General features: G+C 35.6%; 2 protein-coding genes across 2 annotated transcripts in view; both read left to right on the forward strand.

Moving 5' to 3' along the window:
- The first annotated feature begins 8,641 nt into the window (after positions 1-8,641).
- LOC111057623 (histone-lysine N-methyltransferase SETMAR-like) lies at positions 8,642-9,206 on the forward strand. Its single transcript, XM_022345069.2, has one exon. It carries the CDS (start codon positions 8,753-8,755, stop codon positions 9,161-9,163), a length of 411 nt encoding a protein of 136 aa, XP_022200761.1. The 5' UTR covers positions 8,642-8,752; the 3' UTR covers positions 9,164-9,206.
- An 8,481-nt stretch (positions 9,207-17,687) lies between these two features.
- Positions 17,688-23,987, forward strand: part of LOC111057624 (E3 ubiquitin-protein ligase MYLIP) — a 92,451-nt gene continuing 86,151 nt past the window's right edge. Inside the window, exon 1 of the mRNA XM_039443390.1 lies at positions 17,688-18,563. Coding sequence (XP_039299324.1) covers positions 18,477-18,563 — 87 coding nt within the window. The 5' untranslated portion in view covers positions 17,688-18,476. The remainder of the gene's footprint in view (positions 18,564-23,987) is intronic.

The raw sequence follows: 23,987 nt of genomic DNA on the forward strand, positions 1-23,987 counted from the left end.
CTATTATCAAGAGATTTAAAGGATAAATTCTTCATGGTACTGTTGATTGAATAGAACAAGAAAATTCTTAAAATATCAAGTTTTGAGAAAGTTATTCAATTTACCAAAAATGACAGAAAATAACTCAACTAAACGTTATTTAGTGTTGGCCATTTATAAACGTTTAACGTTGGTCATTTTTAGTAAATTGAATAATTTTCTCAAAAATTGATATTTTCAGAATAAAAAAGTTCCGTTTAATTCCGACAAGTTGGCACTTGTTGCTGAATTGACAATTTAACACTCAACACTGGAGCTGCTATAACAAATGATGGAAACATAACATGGTAGAATAATACATCAAATTAAATATAATTGAATCCTCAACAACCCAACGTTAAGTACTTATTTTTTCGACGCATTGTTGTTGAGTAATAAACCCTTAAAGTGCGAAAAGTTGGAAGAAAAACTGTCTTTTCAAATATTTCACACTTTAAAAGTGAATATCTCGAAAACTGAAGGAGATATTACAAAACCTCACTGAAAAAATCTTGTAGGAGATTTATCTAGCTTCATTTTTGTTTTGTTAGTCATGTCGCTGAAATGCATTGTTCTCAAGATACATGCATGTAAGAAATGAAAAAACGCAACTTTCAAACCACCCTCATCCCTTAAGCACAAAGGGTAGGGATGACGACTTTTGATATATTTACCTTCCAAGTGGTCCAAACAAAGCTGTGGAGTCAAAACTTGTGTTCCAAACATTCCCTCCAAATTTTCCTGTCCAGGGGTGCTCAGCCCCCCCCAAGGGCAATGGCGCATCCCCCCCCCCCCAATCCAAGTGTAATGCCCCCCCAAAGTACCCCAATCCCCAACCCTTTAGTTTTTTAACATTAGTCAGTGTATGACAATAAAATTCACATCTTACATTCTAATCTTCCAAAGGACATTATTTACCTTTGGTCTTGTGAGGAATTCTTTCTGTTTTCATAATATTGTAAAAATATCTACCATCGTTCCTTATCTCTTTTAAAATAGAAATGAAGTATCTTTTTGATATTATTTTTGAGACTAGCAGTGCAGCCGTTCTTGTTCGGGAGGACTAAAAAGTACTACATTACATCAGGAAAAACTACATGACAAATATTTTAATAGGATATTAAAAGATAAGTAAGGGTGGCTTTGCTTTTTAAACGTTAAGGTTACTTATAAAAAGTTTTTTTCGAAAGTTTTCCAATTTTTTTCGATGGTTCTATAATTATGTATTTTGTGGCGCTGAATTCTAATCTGAAATTTGCTGACACGCCAGAAGGCGACTTCACCCCCAAAATTTTTGGCTTTTTTTAAGTTTTCCATTTTATCTTGATAACCTTGAATTTTTCGAGAAAGAGCATTCTCTATATAATATTAAAGATAATAAAATTTCCAATGAATTGAGTGGTCGCGCAGGACTACTTTTTGGATTTTTTATCTGAAATGTTCCACAAGATAGGTACACAACTTCAAATGTGCGAAAAATTTGTTATATTTCCCCCATTCTCACAGTCTCGCATATGCAACGTTGCGTATCTTGTGGAACACTTCAGATAAAAAATCCAAAAAGTAGTCGAGGTTGTGATGAATTTTCTGCTATTTTCACTTCCATGAATTATACTTCTGTTTTCAATATAGTTCAAAAGTTACAGCCAGTTAAATGATGAATTTATTTTCTCATTTTTCTTGCGATTTTACTGTTATTGAAGTGTCTCTAAAATGAGTACAATACATGATAGAAACTTGTTTCTATATTTTTGTCGAAATATGTTTCTTTTTTGTTAGGAAGGCCATGAAAAGGTATTATAATGAAAATTTGAATTTTGGCTGTAGGACATGATTTTCTATTCTTGGGTGTAATCCCCCTCCCAACACTACTAAATTCAAAAATAGGTAACTAAGGAATTCTGTTCAGAATTATTAATATTGTTAATTCACGTGATGTGTGACTTTCTATCATTACTAGAGAAAGATCCTAGTTGTATAGGGTAGAAGTGGTAGGTTTGCATAATTTTGAAAACCCCTTAAAAAATACCCCTTTTTTGAAAACTCTTAGCTCCAGAATCAAAAATCGTAGAGTCCTGCGCGACCACTCAATTTAATGGAAATTTTATTATCTTTAATATTTTAGAGAATGCTTTTTCTCGAAAAGTTGAAGGTTCTGAAGATTAAATGGAAAACTTGAAAAAAGTCCGAAATTTTGGGGTTTTTTGGGAGTTTTGGGGGTGAAGCAGCCCTCTGGCGTGTCAGCAAATTTCAGATTAAATTCCGTGCCCCAAAATACAGAATAGAATAGAATAGAATAGAATAGAATGGCTGCCTTTATTTTTACCTAGGAGGGCGGAGTTAGGGCGCAGCCGGCCCTCTCTTACACTCAACCCTCCAATACAACGCTAAATAATTGCTAGATTAAACAAATCAAAGAAAATATATATATACAATATATACAAACAAGGTGAATAAACATTATTGAAATACAAAAAATAATCAATGGAGAAAAAAAAATAACAAAACCTAAATTATAATTAAGATATGAATAGAAATTAAAGAATAAAAACTGAAAAATAATACAATGTTACAAAAGAAGAAGTAGAAGTAGAAAAAGAAGAAGAAAAAGAAGAAGAAGAAGAAGAAGAAGAAGAAGAAAAAGAAGAAGAAGAGGAAGAAAGAGAAATAATAAATATTTGATTGTTTTGAGAAAAAGAAAGAAAAACTGGCCAATGAACCATGAGCTAGGTCCAGCCACCCACACCACCCCTGATCCACCTGAAAACAGCCGCGCCAAACCGACGAGGTTCCTCAATTCGCCTCAGCTCAACAGGCAATGTGTTCCACAATCCACAAGCCGTCACAAGAAAGGACTTGTTGAACATGACTGTCCTATGAATTGGGACAGCCAGTAAATGGGAACCATGCCGGGTACCACCCCGACCAATGTCACACAAGAAGTGAAAGTCTTCAGCTATGTACTTGGGTGTCTGAGTTTTCAACACTTTATGCAGAAAGAGAACCGCATGAAATGACCTACATTCATGTAGCTTCATGAGTCCAAGTCGGTCAAAGTATTCAGTCACATGGTCGTCACGTCTGAGGTTGAAGATGAAGCGGACACAGTAGTTATGCGCACGCTGCATCCTCTGTTGTAGTTGAACAGTCATGTCAGTAGTTACAATGTCGCAATAGTTGAAAACCGGGAAAATCAAGGTCTTCACCAACATAACCTTTGTTGAAAAAGGAATAATGTCAGAAATCTTCTTCAACGTCTTGATCCCAGCAATCACCCTATTGCATGTCAACGTCACATGGTTTGTCCAGTCCAAGGTCTTAGTCATAGTGAGTCCCAAGTTTTTCACGTCTGAGCTGTACTCTAATTGTACACCATTGATTGTAATATACGGTCCATCTGTCAAGTCAAGTGTGTTCAGTAGTCTCGAATAACCAACCACGATTGCCTTTGACTTTGTCTCGTTCACCTTTAGCCCATTATTACCTGCCCAATCAAGTAAACGTAATAATTCATCATTCATTTCATCTACTGTCATGTTGAAATCTTTTTTATTACAGTGTTTATAGATTTGCAGGTCATCTGCATATAGGTGATATCTGGTTGTTAGTAGAGAGCTAGTCACGTCGTTTATGTATATGCTGAACAGTAGAGGACCCAAGACCGACCCCTGAGGCACTCCTCTATCTACATTGCGCCACTGTGAAGAGACACCCTCCACTCTCACACTCTGACACCGACCCTGCAAGTAAGACCTTACCCATGCTACAGCGGTGTTTGAAAATCCCAATTTACGAAGTTTATACAAGAGGGTGGGGTGAAAAATGGAATCAAAGGCCTTACTAAAATCAATTAATACTAGAACAGTTAACTGTCTACCATCCATAGCCCCGCGGATATCATCAGCAACTCTCAGCAGAGCCGAGGTGGTACTGTGACCACTACGGAACCCCGACTGGAAATCGCTAATCAAACCAGAGTCATGAATGTACAGACTCATTTGGGAGTGAGCAATAATCTCCAGTACCTTTGACAGGACAGGCAATAAGCTGATAGGCCTATAATCTGAGGGAGTGAGAGGGTTAGGAATTTTGTTGAGAGGAATAACAATAGAGCGTTTCCAGTCTTCAGGAAAAACTGAAGTCATTAGTGAGGTGTTAATTAGATGGGTTAGGAAAGGAAGAATCATGGGAAGAAGGATTTTCAAAAACTTGATAGGGATACTATCAGCTCCAACCGCATTACTTTTAATTCTTCTAATAGCTAGAAAAACCTCCTGCTCAGTAACTCCAGAAAAGTAGAAGTCTTCATTTGATTGGATTCCTGGTAAGGAATTATAGTAAGCACGGGCTTGGTCCAAACCTACAGGGATATCAGTGAAAAAGTCATTGAGAGCGTCAAGTGAGTGAGCAACAGTCGGTGGCTGCCTCTCTTTGCTGGCTCCAATCCCTCTCAGAACTCGCCATAATGATGATGTTGATGATCTCTTAGATGATATCAAATTTTGGTAGAAGCCAGCCTTTGCGTTCCTGATCATTTGCTTACACGAGTTTCGTAAGCGCTTGTAACGATTAAAATCATCAGGAATCTTAGACTGCCTAGCCTTCTTACACCAATAATCACGATCACGCATCAAATGACGTATTTCCTCAGTGAGCCATGGAGCTGGGTCTCTGGTTACTCTGCGGGTCTTAAGAGGGACGTGTTTTTCATAAAGGAAGAGGATATTGTCATTTATTATGTTCGACATTTGATTTACATCATTAGTATTGAAAATGCTCAGCCAATCAAGATCAAATGTATCATTAAATAGATTAGGAAGGTTAATATTGTTGTAATCTCTGTAGGTAATAATTTTCGGTTTAGGTTTAGGTCGCTTAATGTTGTAAACAAGGTAGATCAAGTCATGTGCTGAAAGTCCTGGGAAAGGGATCTGCCCATGGCTCACAGCGGATTTTTTATCAGCGACGGCTACGAGATCTAGAAGCGTGTCCGAGGTGGATGTATGGTGAGTAGCTTGGAGAGGCAGCAGGGTCATACCATTCGCAAAGAACATAGTAGTCAGTTGCACCTTGTCATAAGTGTCAGGTCCAAGTAAGTCAGTATTAAAGTCACCCATGATAGCCACATGTTCATAGGGCACCATCAGCTCTAAAAGTGCCTCCTCAAACTCAGACATGAAGCCAATGTGAGGCGGCCTGTAGCATACCGCGATCAACATTTTGACGCCATTGCTCTTAATTTCAAAAAACATATATTCAGGCCTTGATGCACGAGAATTATCGGACGAAAGTTTGTGTACAGGGAGCAGAGCACGTTTAATGTACGCGGCAACCCCGCCGCCATTTTTGTGCAAGCGGTCATTACGAATGAGCATGTAGTCATCAAGTGCAACAAGTCGATTTGGGATGGCAGGCTTAAGCCAAGACTCAGAAACAAGTATAATGTCGGAAACACAATCACTAAAAGTGCACCTGAACTCATCTATGTGACAAAGGAGTGATTGGGCGTTGACGTGAGTGATTTTGAGCTGATCGGGGAATGGGGAGACTGCCTGCTTGAGGACATCGCCGACATTTAGCGCGGCCACGCTATCATCCGGCCGAGCAGACAGAGTGATCGAAACAGCGGAACAGCAAGGCGGAACAGAGGCGGCAAGCGGCTGGAAGAAATAGCAGGACAAGAACAATAATATTGGCAAGCATCAAAGAGAAAAAGAAAGAAGAAGAAATGAACAGTTGAAAAGGAAAGAAGATGAAGATCAAGAAAAACAAAGTATGGAAAATGAAATACATTCTTTTCTAGTAGTTTCGAAAATGGTGAGATATAATCAAAATGTTTCTTTGGACAGGCCTGTATAAATTCGGCTCCGTGCTAATCTAGTTATTGATACAAATAAGATTAATTGCACTATATATTATCGAAATAAATTATACATACTCCTTCTAACATATTTATTTATAAGTGCAGATGAAATAAAATAGGAAGATAAAAAAAGTATTATCACTGATCTTGTGAGAATCTTAGAGGATTTGTAAGAATAAAGCATCTTAATTGCTTTATTTGTAATTATTTGCTAATTAAAGATTGCAGATAAAAAAAAATGAATAACTACATAGATATATTTGCATAATTCTGGCAATAAAAAATTATTATTATTTGTCTACTATATAGATGGAGATAATGCTTGGAAGGCAAAAATCAATATTAATAAAAAAAAAAAAAATAAAAAAAAATATGGAATAAGAATGAATTAAATAAAAATTATAATATTCTGGGTAGAAATATGGAAACAAAAAAAAAAAAAAAATCGAGAGGGGGAAAAATACCTTATGAATCTATAATCTATACCATAGAGTGAAGATAGTTGAATTGTTCTTTTGTTCTATGCTTTCTAGTGAATTCATGAACAGACGATAGAATTATTTTATTAATAATGGAATTCTATATTAGCATAGGGAAAAAGCACACTCCGATATGTAGTGGAGAGAGTTCATGATAAATAGAAGAAAGTCCAAAATATTAAAAAAACTACTCACTATGGAAACATGAAGTATGTTCTGCTTTAATAAAATTTATTAATTATCATAGTTCAATAATTTATTGTTTGTTGATAACAACTCACCACTCACTTGAGCATATCCTCTCCCCCTCTCGCCACATGATCTTGCCATCAACAGTCCATGTATTCTTGATGCCCACTCTGCCAGCGACATCACGGAAAAGAGTATTAGGCCGCCGAGTGAGGTCCTCTCTCACCGTCACCCCGGATCCCTTGAGCTGCCTCCTCGCCGCTATCACAGTACGCCGGGTCTGATAACTGACGAATTTAACAATAATTGTGCGTGGCCTGGCCTCAGTCTCACCAGGTCTCGAGTGAAGACGACCCACACGATGACAGCGATCGATCAGTGTTTCGTCAATCGAGAGCTTGAGTTTGTCACTACATAGTTTAGTGACAACTTCGGTAACGTTCTCGCCACTCTTCTCAGGAAGTCCGAAAATCCGGATATTATTTCGACGCTGGTACTGCTCCTGAGCGTCCAATTTTCGCTCATACGCCTCAGCACGATCCACGGACGCCTTACCCATGTTTTGAATCTCAGTCTCCAATGATGCGATCCTCTCCTCCATTGCAGATAACCGAGGTTCACATTCGCTCAGAAATCGAGCCTTTATCATCTCGTCGAAACTATCATTGAGCTTCATGACAACTCGGTCGACAAGATTATTGACGAAAATATCATCCGATAAGAGTTCAGCAACGAATTCCTTCAGCACTGCTTTATCGGCCGGCCACCCCTCACCCTTGGTAGTCGATGATGAGGATGATGATGATGCTGGGCGTTCGGTCGATGACGAATTCTTATCGCCAGCAGTGGCCTTGGCTCCCCTTTTCCTCGATACAGCAGGCGAAGCATTCGGCATGATTGAAAAATTAAATCGCTCAAATCACAACAATCAATCAAGGTAGAAATTTGAAATTAGGGAATAGTGTATATGAACACACACTGCACAAGTCTGCCAAAAATTAGCACTCGATCACCACGAAAACTCACAAAACCATAGAAAGAAGCAGGAGCCGAAGTGAACTACGTCAGGCCGTTAACATTATCCTTATCTCACTCCCTAATGTATAACATAATTATAGAGCCTTCGCGAAAAATTCTTTCAGGCTTTTTCCTGAAAAACGACCATTTGACTGGACTATTATACAAACCAGAAAAAAGTAATGAAGCATTACAATAGTTACTTGATCAATGTGGGGTAAATGGGGTGCAAATTTAAAAGATTGGAATTGGCTTCATTTGATATTTTTCACAATTTTTTTCTTCTGTCAAATTCACTAGAGTTTGCAATGTTGTTTATAATTGCATTCCCATTTCAGAGACATTAATATCATCATGAAACGCCTTCAAAATTAAAATAATTATTAGATTAAAATGTACATTACAATTCAACTTATCATTGTGCTTGTAAGAAAATTAGGTTGCAAGAACAAGGAAACTCAAACACAGGACCATTAAAAATTAAAATTAATCAAAGGAAATCAGAATAATAGTGAATGATGAAGTTATAATTCATTTTTGTCAAAGATTTACCTTCAAACTCATAGGCTTAAAATTCCTGCATACAAAATATTATCAATTGTATTTTTCATGCTTTTTATTGAGTTACACTTTGCAAAATAATATAACATTGTAAAGGTGGGAAAAAGTATTAAAATTAACTACATTAGGATATCTCTATTTAATACCTTGATTTTTTAGCCATAATTCAAAATGTTGACATAGAATATAAAAAAAATCATGCCACCCCAAAAATGTTGATGGCGCAAATTGCGCCATGCCCCCCCCCCCTGTGGGCACCCCTGTTCCTGCCAATTGATGAACTGAAGATTTTACACTCTACACTATAATCACTATAATGGCTGCAACATGGGGAGATGGTGGGGAGATGCGTAAAATAATGAAATACGAGGGCTATTTTTTTCAACTTCCGATCGTGCCTCTAGATGGCAATGCGAGCGGCATTGGCCAACAATGCACGGCAGCTGACTATGCACATCTCACACTATAACCTCACTCGTTTTCGGCCATCTGTAGTCATTAACAGTTCATCTAGCGACACATAAATATGGCCAATATGATAGAATCTCCCGCCAAGTGTGAGTTGTGAAGTGTAATTCGTTTTTTGCAAGCTGAAGGGTTATCCACAGCAGAAATTCACCATAGAATGAAACGAGTATATGGTGAAAGCTTTATGAGTGACAGTGCAGTGCGTGATTGGAGAGGAACTGTGCAGAACAAAAGCAGAGGAATTTTCACATCGGGAGTGGTGCTCATTCATGACAACGCCCGTCCTCACAGTGCTGCTGTGACGAAGCGTCTTCTTGACGGGTTTAAATGGGACGTTTTTGACCATCCGGCGTATAGCCCAGACTCAGCACCAAGCGACTATCACCTTTTCCCGGAACTGAAGAAAATGCTAGGAGGGCAGAGCTTCCGACAAGACGATGCACTGCAAGATGCTGTGAAAAACCATCTCAAATCACTGGCGGCTAAATTCTATGAACAAGGTATCAAGAAGCTTGTACCCAGGTATGAAAAATGCCTCAATCTGAATGGTGACTATGTTAAGAAGTAACTAATAATGTAAATAACTTTTGATAATAAATTCATTCAATTACTCTCACTAGTTTCTTTTTTATACCACATCGGAAGTTGAAAAAAAAAAAATAGCCCTCGTAATACATGAAATTGAAGAGAATACAGTTCATGATTAGCACAAATTTTTTCAATCACTCGTTGAAAAGTTATAAGGCCAAAAAGATGAAAAAATCGTAGCCGGAAGGGTTTTCTTAAAAATGTGACACCTTCGAGAGCTCATATCTAGAAAACTAGGATAGGTATTGATATGATAAACCATATGTTTTCGTTGTCATTGATTCATTCATAAATATCAAATGTTGTTGATCCGTTACTAGTAGAAAGTCATGTTCAATTTTATTTGATTATAGCTCTACAAATGAAGAGTTTACTTATTTCAATTTAATCAAATAAAATGCCGACAAAGAAAAAGACAAAAACGATTGAAAACCGTAACTACAAAGAAGATAAGATGGAATCACATATTGACAAGTTTCTCAAGCCAAAGGAATTATCTATCGACCCAGATTCGCCTACGGCAGAGAGAGAGTGGAAACATTGGAAAAAGACGTTCGAAAATTTCTTAGAAGGAACGACAACCAAAGACAAAATGAAAATATTGGTAAACTTCTTATCACCTGCTTTATACGAAATTGTGGAAAGCTATACTTCATATGAAGAAACTATATCCATGTTGGAAGATATGTTCGTTAACCCAAAGAACGAAATTTATGCACGATACTGCCTTGCTAATGCAAAACAACAAATAGGTGAGTCCATTGATCACTACTATTCTGAACTAAAAAGATTAAGCTTATCATGTAACTTCACTAGAGTGTCAGCCGAAGAAAACAAAAACGAGCATATTAGAGATGCTCTTGTTTCAGGGTTATGTTCTATTGAAATTAAAGAGAAACTTTTTCAACAAGGAGATTTGAGTCTACAAGAAACCGTTTCCCAAGCACGTGTTCTTGAATCCGCAAAAACATATGCCGACTCCTTTAAAAGTACTTGATATACAAACTCTGTTGAAGAAAATAAAAACATAAGCTTGAGTGAATCTTTCTCAGATGTTAATGCTGTAACCCAAAATCGACAGGCAATTGTAGAGAAATCCGTTCAATGCCAACGTTGCGGATATAAAAAACACTCAAATTCTCAAGAATGTCCTGCAATAGGAAAGACTTGTCATAAATGTTCCCGAATTGGACACTTTTCCCATGTGTGTAAAAGTAAAACGCACAAAGAAAAACTAACTACGTCAACTATTACTGCAGCTGGTATAGCCAGTAATCTTTCTAAAGCTACAATTATTGTTTCGGTGAATGGAATAAATACACCAGCTCTTATTGATACCGGAAGTGTTGCCAGTTTTATTGATGAAAAATTTGCAAAAACAAATAAATTTAAAACTGCATCAGATTCTTGTTTTATAAGATTTGCATCTGTTCAACATAACACCGCTACAAAAGCATGTGTTTATAGCAATATTGTGTACAAAGGAAATGAATACAACAATATTAAACTCTTGGTATTAAAAGAATGCTGTTGCAATGTGATACTTGGTCACGATTTTTTGATGAATCACTCTACAATAAGTTTAGCATTCAATGGTAATAAACAGCCTCCTGTAATAGATAATAATTCTACAACCACACCACCCTTGAAAGATTGCCTCTTGGTGGAGGCCATGATAAAACCATGTTCCCTTTTCAATGACTTGACTCCCGATTGCCACCCAATAACTACCCGATCCAGAAGACACCCACAAGATGACTATGAATTCATGAAGAATGAGGTCAATCGCCTCCTTACAGAAGGAATAATTGAGGAAAGCCAGTCCAGTTGGCGTGCCCAGCCTTTCATTGTAACCAATGGACAGAAGAAACGAATGGTCATAGACTATTCACAGACTATTAATAAATTCACAAATTTAGACGCATACCCTCTCCCATTGATCGAAGACCTTGTAAACACAATTGCCAAGTACAACATTTTTAGTACTGTAGATTTCAAGTCAGCTTACCATCAAATACCGATTCTTGAGAATGAACGACATTACACTGCCTTTGAAGTAGGCCGAAAACTTTATCAGTTCAAACGAATACCATTCGGAGTAACCAATGGAGTAGCTGCCTTCCAACGTACAATAAACGGACTTATAGAAAGAGAGAATTTGAACGACTGCTTTGCCTATTTGGATGATGTTGTCATTTGCGGTTCAGATCAAGAAGAACATGACAGAAATCTTAAGAAATTTCAACAAGTAATTGAATTGTATGGCTTGACTATAAATGAAGAAAAATGTAAATTTTCAAAAAAATCATTGAAGTTCCTTGGGTATGAGATAAAACATGGAGAAATTAAACCTGACCCAGAACGCCTTGCACCACTCATGAACTTTCCACCCCCAAGAAATGCTAAAGAAATGAAACGACTCATGGGATTACTGGCTCATTACTCCCGATGGATTTAAAACTTTTCTCAAAAGATTCACCCCCTTGTCCACATACAGAAATTCCCTCTATCTCAAGATCTGATGGTAACTTTGGAATTGTTGAAAAATGAAATTGCTTCCGCGGTACTGCTCTTTGTTGATGAAAATGTACCATTCATAATTGAGACAGATGCATCAGATTTTGCAATTGGTGCAACATTAACACAAAATTCTCGACCAGTAGCCTTTTTCTCACGAACTTTGTCCCAAAGTGAAACCAGGCATTCAGCTGTTGAGAAAGAAGCCTATGCCATTGTGGAGTCTATAAGAAAATGGAGACACTATTTACTACGAAAACAATTCACTTTGATCACTGACCAAAAATCAGTCACATTCATGTTTGGCACTCAACACAATAGAAAAATAAAAAATGAAAAGATACAAAGGTGGCGCCTAGAATTATCTGAATACAAATTCAACATAGTCTACAGACCTGGAAAAGAAAATGCACCAGCTGATGCACTCTCTCGTATATGTATTACAGCTGGTTGTTCAACATTGAACTCAGCTTTGGCAAAATACCATGATGAACTTTGTCACCCTGGTGTAACTCGTTTCTACCACTAGCTCAGAATGAAAAATCTCCCCTATACTGTAGATGATGTAAGGAAAATTTGCTCCAATTGTGCAATTTGCTCTGAAATAAAACCACAGTATATGAAGACAAAAGGAAATCTCATAAAGGCAACAAAACCTTTTGAACGAATTAATATGGACTTCAAAGGACCCGTACAATCAAAAACAAGAAATAAATACCTACTGGTGATGGTTGATGAGTACTCAAGATTCCCTTTTGTATTTCCTTGTCCAGACATGACTGCGAGAACAGTCATAAATTGCCTGGTCTCATTAATATCAATGTTTGGCCTTCCAAGCTATATTCACACAGACAGAGGAACATCCTTCATGTCAACTGAGTTGAAGAGCTTTCTTGGCTCAAAAGGGATAGCAACTAGTAGATCAACGCCTTACAATCCGAGAGGGAATGGTCAAGTAGAGCGATATAATGGAATTATATGGAAAGCAATAACACTAGCTCTAAGATCACGAGGACTTGATTCAAATCGATGGGAGGAAGTGTTGCCTGATGCACTTCACTCTATTCGATCTCTTTTGTGTACTACAACAAATTGCACCCCTCATGAACGAATGTTCCTACACATGAGATCCTCAACAAATGGACAGTCACTACCATCTTGGCTAATAAGCCCAGGACCAGTTTGGCTGAAGAAAATGAACCGAAATTCAAAGCAAGATTCATCAGTAGAAGAAGTTGAATTGATTGAGGCAAACCCAGAGTATGCTCATATTCGTCGCCCTGATGGACAAGAGTCCACTATGTCGCTCCGTCATCTTGCCACTAAGATAACACGAAAATCTAGCCGGGTAGAATGATATGATAAACCATATGTTTTCGTTGTCATTGATTCATTCATAAATATCAAATGTTGTTGATCCGTTACTAGTAGAAAGTCATGTTCAATTTTATTTGATTATAGCTCTACAAATGAAGAATTTACTTATTTCAGGTATGAAAAAATGTTACAAATGAAACTTGTAGGCTAATTTATAAGCTTCAGTTTTTTATTGCAATAAAAGTTTCGAAAGACGCATATTGTTCGAGATATATGCAAAAAACCAAAAGATGGTATTTTTAAACCACCCCCATCCCCTTAGCATAGTGGGTAGGAGTGAGGACTTTTGATATATTTATCCCCTTAATATTATTAGAAGAGCTGCGAATTCGAAAATTGTATTCCAAACTTTTCCCTCTATACCTTTTTTGAGCATTCATTGCCTGGACTACAGCCTGTTTTCTTATTGGGTACCGTATCTGTTCCGAACATAAAAATCTGGTGTTGCGCACTCACACAACTTTACTTGCTGTTATGAAAATTGATCACCTGACGCTAGTGTTCACGTGCATCTCAAGTCTAATATTCAAAGATCTGAGCCAGCTGGTGACAGGACAATAACGCTGGAGACACACGAGGTCTGCTATCTCTTCATAGTGAATGATTTAATAGAATCAACAGTTGCCAATAACAGTTTGCAATTGAATAATCACATTTTCTCAAATTTCGAGTTTATTTTCAATTCTAGGTGATAATCACAATAAAATAAAATAATTTTAAAATGTGCAATTTACACTTTGGATTATTAGTACATAATTATTTAGAGTTTACTAAGACTCTGTGGTGAGAATGGCGCGATCGTATCACAGCGGAGACAATAGTTATGCGATCGCTCAAGGATGGGGTGGAACCCGGGATTAACAATTAGATGGGTACTTGAGAGGGGGGGGGGCGGTTGCCGATCTCGCCCAGGGCGGCAAAATCCCTAGGGCCGTGCCTGGCCTTCAATGCAGTTGTATGATTGACTCACCTGACAGCTAAAACCCTGATCAGTCGCCATCATCATGGAAGGCTGTATTCTCTATTGATGAATTGAATCAGTGATCAATCAGCTGATCAAAGACGAAATTATTATCATTAAGATTAATGACAGCAATTTTAATAAATGCTGAGATTATTGTAAAAAATGTATACAACATTTAACTACTAAAATGAATACTTTCAATCTATACTAAGTTGGGCCATCCTGAAATAACGTACCTGCTGCCTACTGTGCATGCGTAGTGAGCGGAAGTGAAAAACGTACTGCGCATGCATAGCGAACATGAAATAGATTATCAGTTCCCTACCCTAAAATCTAAAATTTTATGATGAGTTTTCAGTATTCATGGGAGCGGAAAGAGGAGAAAATTCTCTACAACTTTGACTACTTTTTCGATTTTTCATCTGAAGTGTTTCACAAGATACGCATCTTTGAATGTACAAGACTGTGGAAATGATTAACGTATCAAAAATTTTTCGCATATTCAAAGTTGCGTATCTTGTGAAACACTTCAGATTAAAAATCGAAAAAGTAGTCAAGGTTGTAGAGAATTTTCTCCTCTTTCCGCTCCCATGAATCGTTTTCCTGGTTTCAATACCGTTCAAAAGTTACAGCTAATTGAAAAAATGATAATTTTCATTTTCTCATTTTTTCTGCAATTTTACTGTTATTCAAGAGTCTCAAAAACGAATAAGATACATGATAGAAACTTGCGATTGGTCTCAAATGAAAGAAAATTACATGGTTTATAAGCTACGTTGCCTTGAACCCATCTTGCATGACTGTTTATTATCGAAAAACTGTCTAGACTATGAAAATGAGGAAAATATCGCAAATTTCTTGATTTTTTGAATCAAACGTATCTTACCTCAAGATTATATTTTTACAAAATTCATTTACCTCACATGAAAGAGGAGATTCTGTTCTTCAAATCAAGACCAAGTACCATTTTTTATCATATCGGGTTACCGCGATACACAGTTTTGAATATAGAAATTGTCCCTTTTTCTGTGTATTTAAATAGGGGCTAAAATACACTAAAAGTCGATTTTTTTATTTTTTCATCAATTATGATACGTGATTTTGAACCGCCTTGACGAGCTGAGAAGAATGAGTTGTAGTACGAGGAGATCTGATCATTCTGTCATAAGCTATAAGTGTTTAAAGTTTTGATCCTTGACGTATCCTTATGACGTACCCCCCCACTAGGAAATACTGAAATTAAATGTTTCTAACGAGTGATTCTCATAGAAAATAACCCGCGTGAGATGATTTCAGCCGAAATATGTATTTTTTGTTAGGAAGGCCTTGGGAAGGTATTATAATGAAATTTTTTATTTTGGCTGTAGGACATGATTTTCTATTTTTGGATATATTCCCCCTCCCCCCACAACTAGATTCGAAAATTCCTAAGGAATCCCGTGTCATAATGAATTGTTCTTTCACGTGATGTGTGGGTTTCTATCTATACTAGGAAAATATCCATGTTGTATAGGGTAGAAGTGGTAGGTTTGCATAATTTCGAAAACCCCTTTTTTGAAAATTCGTTGCTCCGGAACCAAAAATGGTAGAATCCTGCGTGACGACTCAATTTATTGGACATTTTATTCTCCTTAATTTTGTTGATAATGATTTTTCTTGAGAAACTCAAGGTTCACGAGATAAAATGGGAAAATTGAAAAAAGTCCGAAATTTTGGGGGTGAAGCCGCCTTCTGACGTGTCAGCAAATTTCAAATTCGAATTCAGCGCCCCAAAATACATATAGAACCGTCGAGAAAAATTCTTTCGGGGCTGTTTCCTGAAAAACGATCATTATTTTGACTGGACTATCTCTAACACTTCATTGTAGAACATAATGCTCATCATAAGTTTGTTGAGCATTAAATCCTCTTCAATCTGATATATATTATTTTATCAATTCAAGCTTTCCTTTCATTGTTAAAGCAGCATAAATGAAATTTTCAATGTTGCAACAATTGATTTATTATTCATTTACAATTTTGCGACAATTTAATTTTATATATTATTTTACTAATTCAATCTTTCCTTTCATTGTTATAGCAGCTTCAATGAAATGGGTGAAATTTTCAATGTTGCTACTATTGATCATTTGACAATGACATTTGAATGGGGTGTCTGGAAAACAAGTTTTGACTTTGCAGCTCAATTGAGACTAGTTGGGAGGTGAACATAGCAGAAGTGCGCATCTTTATCCCCTCTGTTGAAGGTGTGAACTGCTGAGTTGACACTTGCTGCGAAATTGAAAATTCCACCCCCTTAGGTAAACATATCAAAAGTCCCCACCCCTTACTACCCTAAACAGAATTGCGAGGTCAAAAATTGTCTTCAAAATTTTTCCTCTATACTCTTTTTTGAGCCTTCATTGCCTGATATAACATTGCAAAATAACATTAACAATGTTAATTTGCCATTCTAACAATGGCGACAATATATGCATTTTATGTATTTATTATTTTATAGACCCATAATATGAATAGTAGCGCTCATTGAATTTCCATCTATAGTGTGGTCCACGTTATAATGGCAGTGGATAAACTTAGAAGAATAGCGATGCCGATTCTCTGCATTAATTAATTATATTTCTACACCGTCAAAACCATAATTGTCATCGTTGTGGACCTAGAAAATGACAGTACCACCGGCTTTGTCGAATGATAGACAAGGATAGCAAAACCAAAGTTGTTCAAATACTGTCATTATAACGTGGACCTCACTATAGCTGTTTACCCTTTTGTCAATATTTGCAGTAGCAGAAGTCTTCGGGCTTAATTACAGCATTTATTTTGGATTTTCGTTTAATAATAATTATTATAATTCATTAGCATTTGAACAATTGCAATATCTCAGTAATTTCCATCTGTAGAATTTCTATTCATGCTTTATTTATTTATTTCCTTATTCATTGGTTTATCATTTGGAACCAATTTAAAAATATAGACTGATTTTTGCATTAATCATACTTTTAGGATTTTTCCATTTATCAGGAAAACATCATCAGGCTTTCAGACAAGTAGGTACGGGTTCCATTCAAACTGGTCCTAAAAACACATTCCAAACATTTTCTGAAAGAAGCACTGTTTGTGAACCAATCAATAGCGTTGATCAAGTTGTAAGGTTGGCACATTAAATTTTTTGTTAACACTTCAAAACTTGTGTTTCTCAAAATTATTCTCATTAAATAGGTAGGCTACCGTTGAAGTTTATCATAGTTCACTATGGAAGTAACTGCTGAGACTGATCCTGGAACTGGACTCAAACGGTCACCCGTCCACCGTTAGTACCAAGTCAGGATACAATCTGAATGAAGGCTCAAAACTTCATTCTTTTCAATAATTTCAGAATTGCATTTTAATTTCTTGTAGCCTATTATTGCTGATCTAAAACAGATATTCCTCTCCTCAATATTCCTTCAATATTCCAATACCTTACTTATACAAGACTCAAGCACTTTCAGTTCAGTTTTCCACCCATTTCACATAGTGAAGTCTCAAGTGCTCTCTCACTCTGATGTTTCCCGCCAATTACGTGCATCTGTAGACGCTCTCTCTTGCAGATCCGGCCTCACCAGCTGATCACTCTCCTATCACGTGATTAGGTAGTGATACAGACTTTTCGCTACGTGATAACGGTCACCTTACTAATAAAAAACACTGACAAATCCCTTTTTATGTATGTACAGTACCATATTCGAATCTATATGAACCACATGGTATTCAATCTTTTTTATTATATATATATTCAACTTTTAATTATTCTTATAAGCGACTAAACTCATGTATAAATATAGTAAAATAATTATCAACATCTGGGTTGACTCCAAATCGTGCTGCCTTAATTTCCATAAATTTGATTAAACTTTTCGGTGGTTTCTATTCAGCCATGAATTTATCTACAGCATGAAATTTCTCAGTATATACACTTCCATGATTTTGTAGATTTTGAATAAACATTATTTCAGAGCTCATCAATATTTTTGTAGGCTAAATCAATAAGTTACATGACTTTACTGAACTCGCCTTTGTGCTGTCTTTAAGGTTTACTTATTGCGGAGCTTCTGCGTTCACAAGCAAACTACAGCAGCGACAACACTATTGCGCATGCGCTGAAATTACACACGATCACAACAGCAGTACCAGCTACCAGGCCAGGGAATCCATATTGAAGAATATTGAATTCACGAAGAACAATTTTCGCCATTCGTTTTATGAAGAGTGCCATGGGAGATTGTGATAAAGTGTCAATTACAGCTTTTAAACAAGGCAATTTTACTTGTAGAAAACGCTACTCAATAGCTTTTTATTTAATGTGTTATATTATACCAAAATCTTATATTTAACAACCTTGGGTAGAAATCGTGTTTTGAACGTTGACCAGAGCTAAGGATAGTCTTACAAAATGTGGTGTTTGGTTAGTCAACCTAATTCGGTGATTATTGAAGTGGAAGTCACCCAAAAAGCTAAAGGACAAGAGTGTTTAGAGAAGGTAGGTTCAAATTGCCATATAATTATTTTCTATCCATACTTATTTTATTTGACTAAGAACGAATGATCAATGCTGTTCACCAAATGACCCTGAAACGTGAAAGAGAAATCGCATAATATTCAAACAAAGTCAGTAAAAAGATAGCTTTACATTAATTATTTTATAAACTTATTTATAAATGATGTAAACTTGAAAGTTTACAACTATTATAAATATCTTACAAAAAATTGTAGTTTGAATCCTCATGAATTATTGTGATATAGTAATATTATGGTTTCTAGCGATTCAAATAGATGAAAATAGGTATACCTGCTGTATACGCGAACAAAATTTCTCAGAAATTGATGAGGTAACTTAGGGTAAAGAACATAGAATCCTTAAAAACACTCTGTAATCAAGACTTGGGTTATTTTCTATTGAAACCCTAACTTACTAGAGAATCAATTATACTCTATGATGAAAAAATAGTCTCCCAGTAGTTTAAAATAGATAAGATTCATTCATAAAACACATTTATATGAGTAGTATGTACTTCAAAATAATATGTTGTACATATTCATCGCATGAACCAAGGCCTGAATGTCAGGGATATCCTTAGTATCCAGGGTCAGCCTGATTTTCATCAAACGTAATGAAACATCACATGGCAATAAAGCGAATGTAAAGAAATTTTGCCTGATATGTATAATAGCCATAACAGTTTTGGGAACCCACTTAGAACTTAAAGTCTAGTCATCATGTATAGAAATTTCGCCTACGGTACTATGTATAGTAATAAGGTACCTTAGTCATAACATTCTTAGTCATAAGCACCTACAACTGAAAGTCTAGTCATCATCCTTCCATAGTGAGGTCCACGCTATAATGGCAGTGAAGAAAGGTAGGAGAACAGTGTTGCCGATTCTCTGCTTTGCCACTGCCATTTTGGTAGAGAGTTAGTGGGGAGGATATTTTTATTATTCTTCCCAAAGAATGGACATTGATATGTCCAAAGCTCCGCCAATTTATGTAGATGCATAACAATATGATTATTATCTATAGTTATCATATTACAAATTGCTTTTTCATATCATATACAGTTCTATAGTTATTTTCCTAGTCTATATTATGTAAATTCATCTATAATTTTGCTGTATTGTAAGCTATTGTATATAAGTGTATAAGCCAGTATATATTGTAATCTACATAAATAAAGTACTCAATCAATCAATCAATCAATTTCTAGAGAATAGCTGATACCGGTACAGTATATCTGATGTGATATCAACTGTTCATTCTTGTGTTAAGATAATTTATGTTATTCGTTAAAAAAATATATTTTCAATGATTAAATAATAAATTTTTATAATTTGAGATAAAATATTTTATTAATTTATAATCCCATACTTTTTAAAAAATTATCTGGCAATTTGGCGGAACTAGAAAATGATAGCGCTATCGGCTTTGTTGACTAGCATAGCAACACAAAATAGTTCATCTCAATTAAGAAAATTAATAACGAAATTATTGAAAAATATAATTGATTATTTTAAACGAGAATGAACAGTTAATATTGCATTAATAAACCTGTATCAGCTACCGTCTGTAGAAGGCATTTCAAGACAGCAACGACATTTCAAGACATTTCATATCGGCAACGTTCTCCTATCTTTCTCCACTGTCATTATAACGTGGATCTCACTATAGCGGTTTGGTAAGGACCGTTGGTGTGGGTTATTCGCCTTAGGGCCCAATTACACTTACATAATATATCCTATAGTGAATAAGTCGGTGACATGTATTCTATCGAGATCTGGAATAGATAGTCATTAAATATGTGTACTTGCATAAATATGTAGTCAGTGGAAGAAATTTACAAAATTCAACTTTTGATGGTACCATGCTAGTTCTGGTGCTGTTGAAGTTGATTGGAAATTTGTATTCAATGTTATTTGAGTTCGGTAGTCCTAGGCCTATAGTTTGAAAAAACCAATGTGATATTTTTCACATCAGGTACGGTATTCAACATTTTTTGTGGAATCAGTTGTCCACTTGATCTTTACTGTCATGCCCATTGCTTGATAACTTATAAATAACTTCTTTACGTAAACAGCTGAAAAAAAAAATACAAATAACAGCAACCTTAATACAAATTTTAATACTGACAGGTAACTCGTGCTCCGCAAGGGTCTAATAAAAATGTCAACTAATCTACTAAAATCAAGAAAAATTTAAAATAGGCCTATAACCAACCATCCTCGGTAAATTAAGAATCTATGTGCAAAATTTTAAGTTGATGCGAATACGATATAGGAAATTCATGTATTTAGAAATAAATCAAAAATATTTAGAAATACAAAAAATACTCGCCAAATACAATAAATATTTTTTTAAGCTTTTTTTAAGCTTTTTTGAGCTTTTTTTTAATGGTCGATCACCTTCCGCGCTCGATTTGAAATTCCTCCCCACAGACTCGTTCCTGGCCATAATTCGATTCTGTTGTGGGTTAACTCATTTCAGGAGTATGGAAGTGTCGCTAAACCCAGAAATGTACTTGAACGAACCATCAGAACTCCAGAAAATATCAAAAGAGTGAGGCAGTCAGTTGTGCGTTCTCCCCGGCGTTCGGCTCGCAAACAAGCAGCTGCTATGGCAATCTCTGACTCCACTGTTCGTCGAATTTTCCATGAAGACCTTCAAATTCATCCCTATAAATTGGCTGTTGTTCAAGAATTGACTGAACGCGATTTTGTTGCCCGACAAAATGCATGTGATATGCTGATTGATAACCTGTCTGAAGACGCGGTCATTTGACAAGGCTCATTTCCACATGCGTTTCCTTAATGCGATTTTTTATGGGGTTATTTGAAATCCCTGGTTTATGACGATCCAGCACGAACCATAGCACACCTCAAGAACAATATTCGCGACGCCGTTGCCAACATACCGATTGATATACTGCAACGAAATTTCAAAAATCGACTTTATCAGTGTGTGCGCAATAGGGGTCGCCATTGGTCTGATGTCATTTTCAAAACTGCATGGAAAAAAATTGAGATATTGTATTCTCATAAAAAAAGAGGTTGAAACAATATCTAAAAAACTTTTGTTTTTATTTACCTTTCAAATAAGTTTCTCTGGTGCATCTTGTATTTAGTTTTACTCGCATTTAGTGTTGAAATATGGCTGTTCAACCACGATTTAACTATTTCAAGACCACGATTAGCAGAGTTAAATGGTCCATTACATGTTAAACCTGAGAAGATTAAAGTAGTGTCATCGGCAAAGGATAGTGTAACACCATTTGGAATATCAATTTTCAATAAGTCATTGACATAAATCAAAATAGATAGCGGCGATAGTACAGTTCCTTGTGGAAGTCCAAACTCTTTAATATTTTGAATGCCAGTTTTATCATTCAGTGTTAGAATTTGGATTCGATCTGTCAAATAGCTTGCAAATAATTATTTTGTTATTCCACAACACTCTAGCTTATGAAAAAGGATAGAATGTGGTGTAGAATCCTTTGCCAAGTCCAAAAATATAGCCAGTGCTTTTCTATTACTATAAAAACTTTTATTTATTAAATTTGTCAAGTGTAAGACAGTATATTTGGTGGATTTACCTTCTTGAAAACCATACCGGCTACTCGAAATAAAAATTTTTTCTCTAAGAAAGTCCATATAACTTTCATATTTTTTCCTATAATTTTTGATTAATTGGTTGATATGCTAATAGGTGTAACTATAGTTTTGAGGATTTTCAAGGTCCTTGTATTTAGGTATTGGTTTTATTAAAGCTATCTTGAATTTTCTGAAAAAATATCCTCATAAAAAACACTTATTCAAAATGAATTCCAGAGGGCAAACAATGAATTTTGAGAGTTTTTAAACACTCTCATATGAGAGTTTTTGATCCACTAATGATATTCAAATACTCTCATGATATTTAAACACTCTCATGTCATGAGAGTTTTTAATCCACTAATGATATTCGCACCAGGAGAGAAGTTTGGTTTCAGTTCATGTATAAATTTATTTATTTCCGCAGTGTCGGTTGGATTTAGGAAGAAGCTATTCAAAGGTCTCATGGAGATAGACTCTGGGATTTCAATTCGATTATTCTGTATCAAATTATTAGCATAAGACTGGCCAACTATTGCAAAATGCTTATTTAATACTTTAGTTTAAATTTTGGGTTGAAAATCCCTATTTTTGTTGTTTGTAATCTCCTTTATGCATTCCCATGTCTTCTTCATATTACCCTTATAAAATTGAAAATTTTCATTGTAATATTCTATTTTTGCATGTTTTATCACGTTATTCAGAGTGTTTCTGTACCATTTATCACTCGCTATGCATCTTGTCCCTTTTTCTAATAGAGTTAATAATGCCTTGACTTATCCATTGTTTTTAGGGGTCTCATTTTATGTGGTATTTTAAAAGTTTTTTAATTTTTTCTTATGTGGTCCGTCAGAGTATTTACAAAATTATCAACCAACTTATCAATGTTCTCTGAACTATTATCAAGTATATTATCCCATCATTCATTCTCTAAGCAACGATAGAGATTCTCATAATCGATTTTCATTTCACTATTGGTCAATCCATTACTTTCAGGTTTTATTCTCTTATTATTTATATATATATATATATATATATATGGTTGTGGTAAAGTGGTCGGTAATATTTGATTCAATATTATAGTCGCAATGTTTTCGTATTATTTTGAACTCTTGTTGGTATATTATTATAAGATACTTGAACCCATTCAGATGAACAGCGCTTAAAGTATTCGTTAGTGAGATGACTGTTTTCTAGTAGATTCAAGTTCATATAGCCTACTATCAAAAATGTACTTCCATCATTGGTATTTTGCAAAAGCAAGTCAAAACTGTCAATAAAGTCGGTCATGTTTAGAGAAGGTGAGCGGTAGACAGATATCAGAGTATATTTCTTATATTCAACATATATGAGCCGATTCTTTCCTTTATTATATTATAGAAGATAACCGTGAATATTTCAATTTTGACTTGATGAACAAATATTTTATTAGAAGACAAGCGACTAGATTTGAACAATCAACTCAAGAGCTGCTACCGATTGATTTCTTATTCATTATTTCCGTAGTAATTGGGCCCTTGGATGAATAATATTGATAAGACAACAAACCTTCAAATTGGTGTTCTGAACGAATTACTCATGTTTCATGGAAATTCTGTAGCATCATGCCTCCTATTTTTCTAATTATCCTAATCAAATCTTTATTGACTATGATAACTCCTTTTTCAACCGCTGTAGAATGCTCTAATGATATTTGTAAATTCAGCATTCATGTGATAATTTAAAATCAAATTTTTCGACACTCATGTGATATATTTTTATTCATTTATTCATTTTTATAACCTTCTTGATGTTATACATTTCACTTGCATCACCTTTTATA

Source organism: Nilaparvata lugens, chromosome X (genome assembly GCF_014356525.2).
Source record: "Nilaparvata lugens isolate BPH chromosome X, ASM1435652v1, whole genome shotgun sequence".
Taxonomy (NCBI): domain Eukaryota; kingdom Metazoa; phylum Arthropoda; class Insecta; order Hemiptera; family Delphacidae; genus Nilaparvata; species Nilaparvata lugens.